Below are 17,499 nucleotides of genomic sequence, written 5' to 3' on the forward strand. Positions count from 1 at the left end.
CCCACCAACCAGTAAGAGATCTGGCCCCTACAGACCAGGTAGATGCTCCAAATCAACTCGTTACCTGCATGACAGACAGCTGTCGGCAATGGTCACCTGTATGAAAGACACCTGTCCACAGACTCAGTGAATCAGTCAGACTCTAACCTCTACAAAATGGCCAAGAGCAAGGAGCTGTCTAAGGATGTCAGGGACAAGATCATACACCTGCACAAGGCTGGAATGGGCTACAAAACCATCAGTAAGACGCTGGGCGAGAAGGAGACAACTGTTGGTGCCATAGTAAGAAAATGGAAGAAGTACAAAATGACTGTCAATCGACAAAGATCTGGGGCTCCACGCAAAATCTCACCTCGTGGGGTATCCTTGATCATGAGGAAGGTTAGAAATCAGCCTACAACTACAAGGGGGGAACTTGTCAATGATCTCAAGGCAGCTGGGACCACTGTCACCACGAAAACCATTGGTAACACATTACGACATAACGGATTGCAATCCTGCAGTGCCCGCAAGGTCCCCCTGCTCCGGAAGGCACATGTGACGGCCGGCCCGTCTGAAGTTTGCCAGTGAACACCTGGATGATGCCGAGAGTGATTGGGAGAAGGTGCTGTGGTCAGATGAGACAAAAATTGAGCTCTTTGGCATGAACTCAACTCGCCGTGTTTGGAGGAAGAGAAATGCTGCCTATGACCCAAAGAACACCGTCCCCACTGTCAAGCATGGAGGTGGAAATGTTATGTTTTGGGGGTGTTTCTCTGCTAAGGGCACAGGACTACTTCACCGCATCAATGGGAGAATGGATGGGGCCATGTACCGTACAATTCTGAGTGACAACCTCCTTCCCTCCGCCAGGGCCTTAAAAATGGGTCGTGGCTGGGTCTTCCAGCACGACAATGACCCAAAACATACAGCCAAGGCAACAAAGGAGTGGCTCAGGAAGAAGCACATTAGGGTCATGAAGTGGCCTAGCCAGTCACCAGACCTTAATCCCATTGAAAACTTATGGAGGGAGCTGAAGCTGCGAGTTGCCAAGCGACAGCCCAGAACTCTTAATGATTTAGAGATGATCTGCAAAGAGGAGTGGACCAAAATTCCTCCTGACATGTGTGCAAACCTCATCATCAACTACAGAAGACGTCTGACCGCTGTGCTTGCCAACAAGGGTTTTGCCACCAAGTATTAGGTCTTGTTTGCCAGAGGGATTAAATACTTATTTCCCTCTGCAGAATGCAAATAAATTCATATACTTTCCACAATGTGATTTTCCGGATTTAATTTGTGATGTGCTATCTCTCACTGTTACCAATAACCTACCCTTCAATTATGGGCTGCTCATGTCTTTGTCAGTGGGCAAACTTACAAAATCAGCAAGGGATCAAATACTTATTTCCACCACTGTATGTGGCTTCATTATATAGCCTATCCCAAAGCTCATGCACAAAGGTACACTTGCTCCAAGACAGGAGTAACTATGTCCATGTAGAATGCCTCCTCATATATGTGCTGGGAATGCATATATATATATATATATATATATATATATATATATATATATATATATATATATATATATATATATATATATATATATATACCTCCAATGTAGTGATTAAATTCTACACTACAAAAGCAGTTACATGCCAAAACGGTGGTGAAATGGCAGATACAGGTGAAAGTGTACTTTGGCACTATTCTATAACTTGGCGCCTAAGTGCTCTAGCGCATAACTGCAAGCAGGGGGGGGGGGGGAGGAATTCAAATTGGAAGGGCAAAGGCAGATCTCAGACCTCAACAACCCTAGCTGAATACTGCCTCAAAACTGATCATGTTTAGGACCACCTCTGCCGCTCCCCTATCTTCATGCACAGTTATACCAATAGTATCTGACTATTTAGCAATTTAAGGGACCCTTTTACTATACAGTGGTAAAGTGGCCTTAGCATGCCCTTACATAGGTCATTCCTGCATGCTAAGCCTGTTTTTACTACTGGGGTAAATTGGACTTTTTGAATAATGGCCACATACTAATGTTCCCATTAGCATGTGAGCACCTACCACCACCTATTTTGTAGGCAGTAGGGATTCACGTGCTAAACCTGTGCAGGATGCCTCAGCAAGAATTAGTGCTTATCATAGGCCCCTAAATGTCTCAATACTGTCTGTGTAATTTTTTAAAATATATAATGAGAGACATTATGCTTCGGAACCTAGCGGCAAATGCATAATTCCCTTTGAATAACAGCCTGTATGTTTTCTGAGCACTAACTTTATGCAGGGCTTAATTTCTGAGGGAATGGCCTGGAACACAGTTCCACCACTTCTTTTCAGACTCTAGAGCAGCAGGAGTAATTCGCTCCAGCCCCTTCCTTCCAGGCAGCCTACCGGGGGGGGGGGGGGGGGGGGGGGGGGGGGGGGGGGGAGGAAGTGTGTGAGACTGGAACAAAAAGGAGAAAAGTCATCCTAATCCAGCTCCTCTTCTGTTGCTTCTGTTCCCTGGCCAAATCACCAGCCATCCTGCTCCCTCCCCTAGCTGCACAGTTTCACTTCCATTTTTGTACAAATTAAGCACTGCTTTTATATACATATACTCTGGCAATATTAAAAGCTCTTATTAAAAAATTAACCTCTAGGAAGGTTATTCTGTAAAGAGCCCACTAAAGTTATGGCACATGCTTGTGTAAATGCAGTGGCGGCCCTACCATTAGGCCAACTGAGGCGGAGGCCTCAGGCGGTACTTTTCCTGGAGCAGCATCTCCCTCTTCCTTCGTCCACCCCCTTCCCTGATTTACCTTCTTTTTCCATTTTCCAAAATGCAGCAACGGCATCAATTCCCATATGCTGCCCTACCTCTGGCACTAGCCTCTTCCCTTTACTGTGGCCCGCCTCTCTGATGTAACTTCCTGTTTCCTCAGAGGCGGGCCGCAGTAGAAAGAGGCCGGTGGCAGTGCAGCATATGGGAATCGCTGCCACAGCCACCTTTTGGAAAAAAGAAAAAGAAGGTAAACTCGGGGAAGGGGGACAGAGGAAGGAAGGGGGGAGATGCCAGACTGTGGAATGGGGGTGTGAGGGCAGCATCTTATCCCTGCCTGAGGCAGCATCTTGCCTTGGGTCGTCCCTGTGTAAATGCCTACTTTATCTTATAGAAAACTAGCATAACTGGATATATACATGTGCATACACCTAGGTACGAGCACTCACACCAGCCATCAACCTGGCATAAATTTATGCACCTATGTTCTGGAGACAAATGCATAAATGTGTGCTTTGTCCACACTTTGTTAGGACTCTGCTCATGTGTACGCCCACCTGCAAACTACACGCTATCGGAGATATGCGCATAGTTACACAATTTACAAGTCCACTATCAGGCTCAGTTTCGAAAGAGAAGGACACCCATCTTTCAACACAAATCGGAAGATGGGCGTCCTTCTCACAGGGTCGCCCAAATCGGCATAATCGAAAACTGATTTTGGACGTCCCCAACTGCTTTCTGTCGCAGGGACGGCCAAAGTTCACGGGGGGGTGTCGGAGGCATAGCGAAGGCAGGACTTGGGCGTGCCTAACACATGGACATCCTTGACCCATAATGGGGAAAAAATGGCGTCCCTGATGAGCACTTGGACGACTTTACCTGGTTCTGTTTTTCTTACGACCAAGGCACAAAAAGGTGTCCGAACTGACCAGATGACCACCGGAGAGAATCACGGATGACCTCCCCTTACTCCCCCAGTGGTCACTAACCCCCTCCCACCCTCCAAAAAATCTTTTAAAATATTTTATGCCAGCCTCTATGCCAGCCTCAAATGTCATACTCTGATCCATGACAGCAGTATGCAGGTCCCTGGAGCAGTTTTAGTGGGTGCAGTGCACTTCAGGCAGGTGGACCCAGGCCCATCCCCCCTACTTATTACGCTTGTGGTGGTAAATGTGAGCCCTCCAAAACCCACCACAAACCCACTGTACCCACATCTAGGTGCCTCCTTCACCCGTAAGGACTATGGTAGTGGTGTACAATTGTGGGGAGTGGGTTTTGGGGGGTTCAGCACACAAGGTAAGGGAGCTATGCACCTGGAAGCAATTTAGGAAGTCCACTGCAGTGTCCCCTAGGGTGCCCAGTTGGTGTTCTGGCATGTCAGGGGTACCAGTGCACTACAAATGCTGGCTCCTCCCACCACCAAAGGGCTTGCATTTGGTCGTTTCTGAGATGGGCATCCTTGGTTTCCATTATCGCCAAAAATCAGAAAAGACCAAATCTAGGGACAACCATCTCTAAGGATGACTTAAATTTCAAGATTTGGGCGTTCCTGACCATATTATCGAAACAAAAAATGGACATCCATCTTGTTTCGATAATACGGGTTTCCCCACCCCTCCATCGGGACGTTTTGCAAGGACGTCCTCAGCAAAACGTGGGCGTCCCTTTCGGTTATGCCCCTCAATGCTTCCCAGCAGGGGTGTATATATATATATGATAATTTGCTTTTCAGAACCCAGCAGCAAAATCATATATTATTTTTCACTCAAGGTACCTACTAAAGGCAAGTCACTCAGAAAACATTACCATGAACCTCAGCAAAAGATAAGTGTTGAATTCTAAAGTTTTATTAATGAGTGATAATAATAATAATAATAATAGTAATAAAAATTGTTTTAAAAAAAGACAAAATAATATTCAGTTGGCCCGATGATGAGATCAGCGAGTCAGACTATCTTTATGTGAAATGAGTCATTGCTGAGGTCCATAGTATCACAATAGCATTAGGTACACACTTCGTAAGTACATGCGTAAATGCTTGTATTCTACACATGTATGTATGTGACTGGCCTGTAAATGTTAGAGCCTGTATTATAGAATTACCATGAATATGCAAACAGCAGGGCTGAGAGTAAACCAAGCTAGGTATTTCTGTCAATGCAGTTTACAAGTGTAGGAAACCAGTAGTAAAGATTCTCTGTCAATTAGGTGCACTTGTTTATTAACGAACAAATTTATTGATTCATATATCATATAGAGAACATAGAATTTTGTACTTAAATATCATTTTCAGGTGTACTTTCCCATTAAATTGTTATATAAGTGTATTCAGCTGCATTTAATAGATTAGTATAAACAGTGAAAACTGCCTAATACATAAAGATAGTCATTAATCTTCCAGCTGGCACCAGAATCATTAGAGTCAAAGACTCATTCAGCTGGTCATAGCATGAAACCTTTATGCATCCTTTTATAACCATGCTTTGCATTTTGGCTGAATAAATTAGATGGAGTGCAAAAACAGAAATGAATCATAGCTAAAAACAAGGAGTAAATCACAAAGGGCATATTATAAAATTGAAAAATTAAAGATTTGGCTTTGCAAATAGAAAGTTAGAAGATCAATCTTGTGAGACAATAATGGCATAACGCTCATGGGAAAGGCAATTTTCATACTGCATATGGTGCTTGCATACCCCAGGGTGCAGTGCCTCTGGGGCTGCAAGCTGATTTTTAAAATGCAAGCCAGCAGGGGGATGCTGATGCTTTTGTACAGACATACTTTACACCTGTTGTGAAGCAGATTCACAACATGTATATTCAAGTGTGTGTGTGTGTGTGTGTGTGTGTGTGTGTGTGAGTGTTGGGGTGGGGGTGGGGTTAAAATCAAATCTCCATGTGCACCTTCCTTCCTGATCTGACTCTACCCACATTTATTGTGGGCAGTATTCAAGTCACAATTTTATCTGGGTTTACTGCCTCCCTTAGAGGACAGTTCTCTAAAAGGGTGCCTATTTTTAGGTGCCAGGAAGGTATCTATTTGAAGCCTATTCTATGAAGGCGTACTTAGAATACGCTTAACAGAATTTCATTTTGACGCTGAATTTGTAGGTGTGATATATAGAATCTAGTTCAATGTGGCTTTCTCTGATGGAAAAAAGTTAAAGTTAGTTAGTTAGTTAGTTAGTTAGTTAGTTAGTTAGTCAGTCTTACAGGCAGATGGACACCAGCTACAACCTGTGGTGCTGCAGTCACCAGAGGGGAAAAAGCAGTTTTATTAAAGAATTTCACAGTGTTGACTACTCGCCTATATGAACCGGGTGTCAGAGGTGGTCACACAGTGTCTCTCACTATCCTGGAGGTTGTGCCTACTTTTCCAAGTGAAAACGGGAAAAGCAGGTAACTTTGCTCCCAAAATCTCTAACCTGTGGAGGTCATTTTCGAAGCACATAGACATCTCAAAACGGCCCAAAACATGTATATTTTCCAAAATGATCTAAATCATGATTTTCAAAAGGCACAGTTTGGATGTTTTCTACTGAGTTTCTCCAAAGAGCAAGGGGGCATGTTATGGGCACGTTTTGGGCAGGACTAGGGCGGGTCCAAAATTAGGACATCTTTCAGCAATAATGGAACAGTAGGACGCATACAAGTCTAAAAAGAAGTACATTTTTATCTAGACCTGTTTTGATCATGTCCAAGTAAAAAAAAACAAACTCTGAATGGCCAGCTGACAACTGGATGGATTCATGGAGGTTGAATGAACAGGAGACAAAGTGAACCCATCTAGTCCATTATATGAGCTGAAGCCTGTAGGCGGAGCTTGACGCCATTTTAGTTCACCCAAAACAATAGCAAACGCTATTGAAAACAATAGTCAAAGATTATTAGAAATAAGGGCCTGCCTATACGTGGTCTGTCCCAGTATGGCAATACTTATGTACTTACATTCTTGTCTACTAAGATACTTATGTACCAAGATATCACATTATTTTCCATTATTTTTTTAATTCATTAAAGTGGAATAACATGGCTACTACACTATCCAAAACTAAAAATAAAATTCTTTTTCTAATTGTTGTCTGGCCATTTAATTTTTTCAATAGCTACATTCTGCTTTCCTCTACCTTCTCATTCCAGGGCTTCATGTCCATTTGTCATTTTTCTCTCTCTTCCTGTCTTCTTCATCTCCTCCACTACATCCATCTCTAACATTTTTTTCCTCTCACCATTCTTCCACTTATTTCTTCTCTCTTCATTCATTCTTACTACACAGTCTTCAGTTTTCCTCTTTTTACTGCATCTACCTACAGATTTCATATATTTTCTCTCGCCCTGACCCTCCCATTCCGTTTATTCCCCTGTTTTCACTAACTCTATCCTCTCCCCCTTTCCATTTGGTATGCCCTTCTCTTGCTCTCTCTCTCTCTCTTTCTCCCCCCCCTTCCATCCAGTGGGTCTCCCTCTCTCTCTTTCCACTTTCATCCAGCATCTCCCCCTGTCTCCCCACTTCCATCCAGGGTCTCCCCCCCTCTTTCTCCCTCCCTCTCCTTCCATCCAGCATCTCCTCCATGTCTCTCTCCCTTCCATCCAGCATCTCCTCCCTATCTCTCTCCCTCTTCCATGCAGCATCTCCCCCTTCCAGGCAGCGCCTCCCCTATCTTCTTCTCTCTATCCTCCCTTCCATCCACCTTCTCCCCTCTCTCTCCCATCTTCCAGCTAGCATTTCCCCTCTCTCTTTCTCCACTTCCATCCAGCATCTCCACTCTCTCTCTTCCCTTTCCATCCAGCATCTGACCCCTCTCTATACTATCTTCCCTTCCTTCCAGCCCTCTCCCCTCTCTCTTCACTTCCATTGCATCTCCCCTCTCTCCCTCTTCCATCAGCAAGGTGTGATTAGTTAGTAAATAGGTCTCACTGAGAATAATGGGGCTTGTATTACATATGAGACCTATTTTGCATAGATCAGAATTGAGACATCCAGAGCCTTTTTTAAATTATCTGCAGGAATTTGCTCTCATGCGCAGAAGGGGCATCAATTTTACAAATATATATGTGGAAAAAATCAACAGTGGAAACTCAGCAACTTACACATATATGTCAGTCAAAATGTTGAAAACTTATACGTGTATGTTCTTTTAATTAAATACATAGACCACAATCTGTCTTTACTTTCAATTTGGCAGGAGAAATAAACAATAGGGGTTTAAGCAGGATACCTCCCTTAAACCCTCCTGTCCAGGGCTGGCCAAAATGAGCATTTTTCCAAAACCTATACATGCCAGGGTGCAGCTGTAAACCCACACATGGAAACATTAAGTCCTATATATGCGTTCCCTTTATCAAATGGGGAATGCACAAGCTAATTTCTGATCCACCTAGGTCAAGGCCCCCCAACATGCTCCCTTGCAATTTCAAATGTGGAAATTGCAAATAATGCTTCTAAAATAACCCCCAATGTGCTTTAACATTAATGCAGATTAGCACAGATTAGCAAATGAGGCAAATCTATGGGGTCTATATAATAACCATTTTCACATAGACAAAACCGGGATAAAAGCCTTTTCAAGCCCTCTGTATTTTTATTTTATAATATCCACCCACCTCCACAACAGACATACAGAAATAAACAAAACACAAATTTTAATTTAAGAATGCATATTCTATCAAAGATAAAGCAAAATGAATTACAATCTGTAAAAAAAAAAAAAAAAAAAAAAGGAAAAAAGCCAGAAAACATTAAGGGTCCTGTTTACTAAGATGCACTGTAGGCGTGCTAATGTTTTACTGCATGGTAAATATTAGCATACGTTAACACCCATATGGGTGTCTCTAGTGTTAGTGTGCACTAATTTTTAGCATGCACTAAAAACGCTAGCGCACCTTAGTAAACAGGGCCATAAAAATTACATTATATGTCAAATAAAACAAAATAAATATTAATACAATAAATTTATTGCATTATACCTTATAAAAAAGTCCAGCTATACAATGAAAGATGATAAAACATAAATAAGAATATTTCATTATATAGGAAGTCATTTAATTGCTAGTAAAAGAAAGCTACTTCTAAAAATGCTTTACCAAGTTTATTCTAGCTTGTACTTCTGTGCTGCTTGTTATCCAGTATTTTTGTTGATATAGGCACTTGGCTATGTGCCTTGAGATTTTCATCATTGATTTCTTTATTAGTTTTTATCACCTGTCTAGAATGGCCAGATGAAGATTCTGCAAAGATGGGTCATGAGGCTCATTTAACAGATGTTGATAAAGACTGGATACCAGCAGGTGCTATAGCAGCACTGCTGCTGGCTCTTTTTTCTTGCACCAAAGAATTCACAAAGTAATCACCTAGAATAATTGGTCTCCTTTATTCTGATTACGCTCTACTTTCTTCTCTGAACAATGCAGGATCAGTTTGGCTAAGTGCTCAAGAACTTTTATTATATAACTCCTATTTTCGATAACATGCATCTTGCAAATCACAGCTGCTTCAAGATTGATTTCATACTGAATCCATATTATCTGTCCAAATGTATAAAATATGTTTTGCTCCTCGCAAGAAAATTAATTCAGCTTTCACGGGCAGCCTTTTGAAGTCTTAAAGTAAAAAATCTTATTGTTCTAAAGAAAGGATTACATACCATTTCCTCTCCTTTGGAAAAGGTTTATGTGTTCACTAATACTTTTCAAATATTTAAAGTCTGCATTGCAGTGGCGTAGCTATGGGGGAGCCTGCCCAGGGCCGGGCCAAGGGTCTCTGGTGCCCCCTACAGACTATCAGTTGGTGCCCCCCCCCCCATCTCGCTTCTTCATTAGATGTTTCTCCATTGCTACCTGTCTTTCCTTTAGACTGAAAACTACAGGCCCAGCCAGACCTGACAAAAGGGTCTACCACACCCTTCAATGTCAAGCATATACTAGGTTATCAATAGAAATCAAACAAAATAAAACATGGAAAAGAAAATAAGATGATACCTTTTTTATTGGACATAACTTAATACATTTCTAGATTAGCTTTCGAAGGTTGCCCTTCTTCGTCAGATCGGAACGAAGAAGGGCAACCTTCGAAAGCTAATCAAGAAATGTATTAAGTTATGTCCAATAAAAAAGGTATCATCTTATTTTCTTTTCCATGTTTTATTTTGTTTGATTTCTATTGATAACCTTAAGAGTGGACTAACACGGCTACCACACTCCTCTACTTAAGCATATACTAGAAAACTGTAAATTAGCTTACACAGGAAAGCAGTTTAAAAAAATAAACACAATTCCTGCTGTTTCTTAACACTGCTCTCCAGAGAAAGCACTGCCTTTATAAAGAGGCTTTTCAGTGGGACTTAGCCTATTAAAAACTATTAGCATAATTAGGAATGGCCAGCCCTTGTAACTGCAGAGACCTAAGCTTTGATTATGCATGTTCCTGTCTTTGTTACAGTGTGTGTGTGTGGGGGGGGGGTCTCTTCATCTCATTTACATAGTCTGACCTCCCTGGCTCACTGGGAGCCCAGTCTCTTGGAGACTGCTATACATTGCAAAATAAGATAGCAGATGTAAATTCTCAAAGTGGACATATTCCAAACACTAAAATGAAAATAAAATGATCTTTTTCTACCTTTGTTGGCTGGTGACTTTCTTTTTCTGATCATGCTGGCCCAGTATCTGATTCTGTTGCTGGTATCTGTCCTCTTTAACTCTGTTTCCAGGGCTTCCTATCCTTTCCACTGTATGTATCCCTCATTGATAAGTCTCTGACTCTAAAGTTTAGCAATTTCATTAAAGCAAAATGTATTTTCAAATATCACAAACTCTCCCTATCCAAGCAGAATGTTTATATAAAAACAAACACACAAAAAAAGCAATCAGATTTTTACTTACCAGCTATTCTACACTATACGTCAGCTAAACTTCCTCTTTGAACCTCAGCCAATTAAATGGATTCTAGCTGTAGCTATGATAATTATGTACACATCATTGCAGTCATGCCCTCCTCTCAGTGTACATGCTCAAAAAACAAAAACTTTGAACCACTTACAGATAACAATTACACTATTTATTTTTTATTTCTCCCCAGTCTCACTTGCACACCTGCCTCCAAACCTGTTCTCTTTAATTTGAATGTTGTTCACACACCAAGGCCATAAATAGCTGCTGGTTGTACTCTTTGAAGCAGCTTTAGCAGAGCAGCCTGTCTGTCTCAGCACTGCTGGGCTACCTTCACTTCCTGATGCGGGAAGGGCAGGGGAGAGAGGAGAATCACAACTTCAGGTAAAAGATTTTGCAAGTGAGTGGCGCCCTCTAGAGGTCGGCGCCCCCCTGCTTTGCTTACCTCGCTTACCGTGTCAGCACGGCCCTGGGAGCAGGGCACCAGCAGGGCCTACAGCCGCACAACTGCTCAGCACACCCCCTTGCGCAGAGGAGGGAGGGAGGGGAAACATAACCAGCTACACAGAGCAGGGACCATTGACTATTCCTGATCTACAAGGACTCATAGGTATTCTGCTGGTGCTTATTAGAGAAGCCGATTCTTCACATCACCTGGAGTCTGGGACCTACAGGCCGCAAGGGTGAGATTCAGGACTTTCCATCTTATGGCTCATGTTTTAGTTAGCTTTGATTTTTGCCTCTAACTGATTGGTTCTCCTAAGACTTGTGATCAGTAGCCTAATTCTGCTGTTGTTGGTAATCTTTTCTCAGGATATTATAGTTACATAGTTACTCATATATATATATATATTTTTCATACATCTATTGGTGTAATAATCAGTATATTTTTGGTAGTGTACATAAAGGGGCATAATCGAACGCAAACGCCTATCTCCATGGGCGTTTATCTCCGAGAACGGGTCCGTGAAGGGGCGGGCCGAACCGTATTTTTGAAAAAATGGACATTTTTGAGCTGGGCGTTTGTTTTTTTTTAGCAATATTGGAAACTAAAAACGCCCAGCTCAAAAACGTCCTAATCCGAGCCATTTGGTCGTGGGCGGGGCCAGGATTGGTAGTACACTGGCCCCCCTGATATACCAGGACACCAACTGGGCACCCTAGGTCAGTGCAGTGGACTTCAGAAAAAGCTCCCACATGCATAGCTCCCTTACCACGGGTGCTGAGCTCCCAACCCCCCTCCCCCAAAACCCACTACCCACAAATGTACAACACTACCATAGCTCTTAGGGGTGAAGGGGGCACCTACATGTGGGTACAGTGTGTTTTGGAGGCCTCCCATTTACCAGCACAAGTGTTGCAGGTGGGGGGGGATGGGCCTGGGTCCACCTGCCTGAAGTGCACTGCGGTACCCACTAAAAGTGCTCCAGGGACCTGCATACACGCAGGCCTCTAGGACTTGCTGCTGTATAACATTGGCACACCAGTTGACACCTGAAGACTAATCTCTCCGAAAACGTCCTTTATTGGAATAAGCACGTTTACTCACAGTTAACTGCAGAGGTTGTGCCCCACTGGCAACGAGTGTCCCTGGTACTGAGATTAGCAGTAGGTCAGAGCTGGCAGAATGCTGTACAATGCCCTCTTTCGGCCACATTCAAGGTAAGAACTAAGTTGTCTAACGTGGCTAACTCAGGAAAGGGAACTAAAACTGGCTTACAAAAATGGCCACTACCGCATGGACTACAACAGGAAACACAACAGGGCACACTCTGACCCAGTAGGCAGGGGGAAAAGCACCATGGGAGAAGAGCCTACCAACTACCAACATGGTGAGACTGTAACACAAGCTAATGAAATCACGGAGCCCAATACCCTACACCCCAGGGGCGTATCTGAGGTTCGGCGGTAGGGGGGGGCAGGGGCTAGAGTGAGGGGGCACATTATAACCCCCCCTACTGCCGCCCCCCCCCACCGTCGTCGCCGCCGCTGCCGTTGTCGTCGTCATCCCTCCCCCCCTACCACCATTAACCCTCCCCCGCCTACCGCCAACCCTTCCCCGCCTACCGCCGTCACCTACCCCGAGGTCCGCTCCTGCCGGTTTTTTAAACTATTACTTCAGCTGGCGGGGGACCCCAACCCCCGCCAGCACAGCCGAGGTCTTCTTTAACTTCTCAAACTCCGTCCAACTGGAAGGATGCATGCAGCTTTAACAGCACGAGGATGAAGAAGTTAAAAAAGACCTCGGCTGGGCTGGCAGGGGTTGGGGTCCCCCACCAGCTGAAGTAATAGTTTAAAAAGCCGGCAGGAGCGGACCTCGGGGTAGGTGATGGCGGTAGGCGGGGAAAGGGTTGGCGGTAGGCGGGGGAGGGTTAACGGCGGTAGGGGGGTCCAGGACGAAATCTGCGGGGGCCCAGGCCCCTGTGGCCCCATGCAGACACGCCCCTGCTACACCCACCACAATGCAATGCTGATGTGACCCTGTAGTGCACTCGAGAGCCACATCTGACCCAGGGAAAGGCTGTGAGAGGATCGAACACATTCTGCTGTCATGAAGGTGGGTACGGCATTTGAGGCTGGCATACAAGCTGGGAAAAAAGTTTTTAAAGTGGGGGGTTTTTTTGGTGGGAGGGGGTTAGTGACCACTGGGGGAGTCCGGGGACTTCATCCCCGATTCCCTGCAGTGGTCATCTGGGCAGTTGGGGCACTTTTTTGGGCCTTGTTCGTGAAAAAAAAGGGTCCAAAAAAAGTGACCCAAAACGCCTTTTTTTTTCGATTATCAGCTACAGACGCCCATCTCTCCTTGGCTGATAACCACGCCCCAGTCCCGCCTCCGACACGCCCCCGCCAACTTTATTCATTTCCGCGACGGAGTGCAGTTGGAAACGCCCAAAATTGGCTTTCGATTATACCGATTTGGGCGCCTTTGCGAGAAAAACGCCCATCTCCCGATTTGGGTCGAAATATAGGCGTTTTTCTCTTTCGATTATAAGCTGGATAGTTTTGTAACTTGCTTTGCATTTTGCCATATTGTTATTTTATAAATAATATATTTCCACTTTGGCATTATTCCTTTCATTAGTGGACAGCCTGGCCAGAATATAAGGGCCAAATTTAGGTACTCTCATATCCTTAGCAAGCGAGTCCAGAATAATTGCTGTAAGGGATTAGCTGATATAGAAACAACTACAATAATTATGCTAAAAAGTCTGTCACTTTCCTGTGTTTAAAGATAATTTCATTCCACTCAGCACATTGATGTAAATAGTAACAACAAATAAAGTTGTAAATCTTCATGTTGAAATTCCAAGCAGTTGCTGAGAAAACAGTAAAAAAAACTTTAGGAGTTTACTTTTTTATGCCTCACCCCGTGGTACATATAGCATTGCTCAATATATGCATTTATTTAAATGCTGTGGCTGGCATTTAAATAAATATAATGACTTCTGTCGCTGAATATTCCCCGCATTGTTTTTGAAAGGTACAGGCCGAATTGGAAAAATCCTGGTTTCTTAACTGGATAGATACTATGTATTTCCTCTATTGAAGATGGCAGTTAGAGAATGACAAGGGGACAAAATTTGTCCCCGTCCCCATGGGTTCTGTCTCCATCCCCACCCCATCCCTGCAGGCCCTGTCTCCATCACCGCCCCGTCTCCGCAGGCCCTGTCTCTGTCCCCACCCCGTCCCCGCAGGTTCTATCCCCGTCCCCGCCTCATCCCGGTGGGTCTGTTCTCATCTGCAGAAGCCTCAAACACATGATTTTATATTTAAATCTTTTTATTAAAATATAAAAAGGAACAATATGCTGTGCAACTGTTATGTATAAATTACAAACAGAAAACAATAATAACAATGAGCAGCTATAATAACCCTCCTTCCCACCACCACCCTCTACCCTTCCAACCCCAACAATAGCTGACTTCTACTACCCCAAGGAATCCTAATCCACCCTATTAAAATGTCCAGGGGTACAAAATACAACCTGTTCTGTATGCCTTAGAGGGGAGAAATTTGACCTATGAAGCACAGTTATGATTTTTTATTCTGTGGATGAATAATAACCAGCTTATTTTCGAAAGAGATCGCCGGCCATCTTCCGACATAAATCGGGAGATGGCCAGCCATTTCCTGAACCCGGACATATCTGCATCAAACATAAATAACAGTCCAGTACATTAACAGGCTTCAAAGTAGAAAGTGACATGGGGACAAAGTTTGTCCCCATCCTCGTGGTCTCTGTCCCCATGCCCGCCCCATCCCCGCGGGCCCTGTCCCCGTCCCCGTGGTTACCGGTGGTCTCCGTCCCCGTGTCATTCTCTAATGGCAGTACACTGCCAAATGGGAATGTTTCAACTTACCTCTGAAGGCTTGGTGGTGCATTTGCCTTTCCTTGAGCACTGCAGGCTGTCTGAGTCGCTTCCTTCCAGCACACAGTGGCTGACTTTTACTACAACAGTCAATCGCAAAGCCACAATACATTTGGTGACTGAATCATTCAAAAAACCTAGAAGAAAACAGCAATTATGGTCCAGGGATGTTTCTAGCAGTGTAAAATGATGGCTTCAAATATCATTAACATATACCTTACTCTTTAAGTATAAATTCTAGCAAAAAGCAATGTAGTGTATGACAGTAATTCGTATAGGCTATAGAAATGCCATAAATTTTTAAAATGAAAATCTAATTGTAATTTATGAATAGGAAATGTAATGTATCATACAAGTGAGATAAATAAACCCATACATGTGGTTATGATTGCTGTAGGGCATGCAAAGAGCCACAATGTGAATACGAGAAAGTTCTGAGGGCCACCAAAATATTTCAAGTTTACACATATAGTCTATACTAGATAAATACTACTGAATTTGTAAACTGCCTTTGTTTGCTTTTTCAGACCAGGTATTAAACATTAAACAATAACACTAACATTAATTCTACAACACTTCAAGGATACATTTTAAAATTTCACTTTATTTTGGCTTGTCAACAGTAGCAAACATCATTAATGAGACACCTGAGTAACACACTTAAAATAGATTGTTTGTAGTTACTATAATCAAGTGATTATTAAACACAAAATATTGATTCTACAACACAGACAGAATATATTTAAACTCGTTTAACTTTCACTTATGAGCTGTGGCAAATATCATTCATGAGATACTTGTGTCTGCATATTGTTTACCAGCACAGCATATTGAGAGCAACAACGGAGGACTTCAGGGGCCACATTTGGCCCGCGGACTGCACATTGGAGACCACTGCTGTAGGGTGTGATCTGACTTTCATTCTGCTCTGCTGTTTCATTCTACTCTGCCTATAGTGTGCTCTGTTTTAATCTGCAATATAGTGTGCTCTGTTTAATCTGCTCTACCTGTTGTGATTTGATTGTTGTTTCTAATTGGTTTATTGGTATCTGTAAACCTGAAAAGGAGATTTCAGATTTCAAAACTGCTAGCAAGTATTAGAACCTTTTTCCTTTCCTGGAGATAGGTTTTAAAACAAACACATTCCACAGGTTTTAAACTTTAAGCCCCCCCACCCCAAGACTGGCACTTCCTAAATAAATTTCCTAACTATTCTACTTATTGCAAATTAACTCCACCCAAATTACAACTGCCTCTGGTGGCCTATGTATGGCTGAGGAGTAAAGTTAATCTTGCACAGTATTAACCCCATCATAGCATACCTGTTCATTCCCATTCCAACAAACAGGATGACTTTTATTCTCTGTATCCTATTCAGAAGGAATGGATCCTAAGGAGCTTAGCCGAGATTGGGTGGCAGAGCCAGCCGGTGGTGGGAGGCGAGGATAGTGCTGGGCAGACTTATACGGTCTGTGCCAGAGCCAGTGGTGGGAGGCGGGGCTGGTGGTTGGGAGGCGGGGATAGTGCTGGACAGACTTATACGGTCTGTGCCCTGAAGAAGACAGGTACAAATCAAAGTAGGGTATACACAAAAAGTAGCACATATGAGTTTGTCTTGTTGGGCAGACTGGATGGACCATGCAGGTCTTTTTCTGCCGTCATTTACTATGTTACTATGTTACTATGTTTCCAGTTGTGTTCAGCTTTTTAGAATAGGTTGAGTCATTCCTGATTTCCCTAATGCATTCCTTAAGAAAAAAAACAAAACTACAAGGCCCTGCAAGCAGTCAGGTAAAACCAGGACTGGAGCAACTTATTCTGAAAATCTGAAGCCAGTTACCCTGTTTCCCCAAAACTAAGACCTAGTAGAGGTTTTGCTGAATTGCTAAATATAAGGCCTCCCCCGAAAGTAAGACCTAGCTCCAAATTGTATCTTCCGCCTCCCGCCCCCCCGGCTGAGCCAGCCCTCAACTCCCCGACATATTACCTTCCATTCCATTCCGGACATGCCGCCCTGCGTTTAAAGCTCAGCTGTTATTTTAAGTCGCTGCGGCAGCTCAAGTCCAGTCTCTCCCGTCAGTGTCCCGCCTTCCTCTGATGAGGTATTTCCTTTTTCCACGAGGGCGGGACATTGAAGGGAAAGGCTGAAGTTGAGCCGCCGCTGCCTTTCCCCACAGACGTTCGGCAGCCTCCTGACATCTTTAAAACTGGGTGAGTGTTCCAACAGAAGGTACATGGGGAGAAGGGGGAGAAGGGGGTATTAGGAACCCTAAGGACTAAGCTTACTTAGAATGCTGTACTTATCTTACGGTAGGTAAATGGAGATTCTGTGCACTGTATTGCTCAGTCTCCTTCTTTTTCGTTGTAGGGGGATTGTTGTGCCGACTCATGTTTCACCAAGCTGTATCAAGGCTTCCCCTTAATTTACTTAATGCTGACTTCTTGTCCTGCTGCTGTGAAATTAAAAAGGCTGCTGAAATTCTAGGAAGC

At 43.6% G+C, this 17,499-nt stretch overlaps 1 protein-coding gene across 1 annotated transcript in view; it reads right to left on the reverse strand.

Moving 5' to 3' along the window:
- The window catches only part of DNER (delta/notch like EGF repeat containing), a 347,962-nt gene that overhangs the window by 112,652 nt on the left and 217,811 nt on the right, over positions 1-17,499 (reverse strand). The window contains exon 5 of the mRNA XM_030216224.1: positions 15,001-15,146. Within this exon, the coding sequence (XP_030072084.1) occupies positions 15,001-15,146 (146 nt within the window). The remainder of the gene's footprint in view (positions 1-15,000; positions 15,147-17,499) is intronic.

Source organism: Microcaecilia unicolor, chromosome 10 (assembly GCF_901765095.1).
Source record: "Microcaecilia unicolor chromosome 10, aMicUni1.1, whole genome shotgun sequence".
Classification (NCBI taxonomy): Eukaryota; Metazoa; Chordata; class Amphibia; order Gymnophiona; family Siphonopidae; genus Microcaecilia; species Microcaecilia unicolor.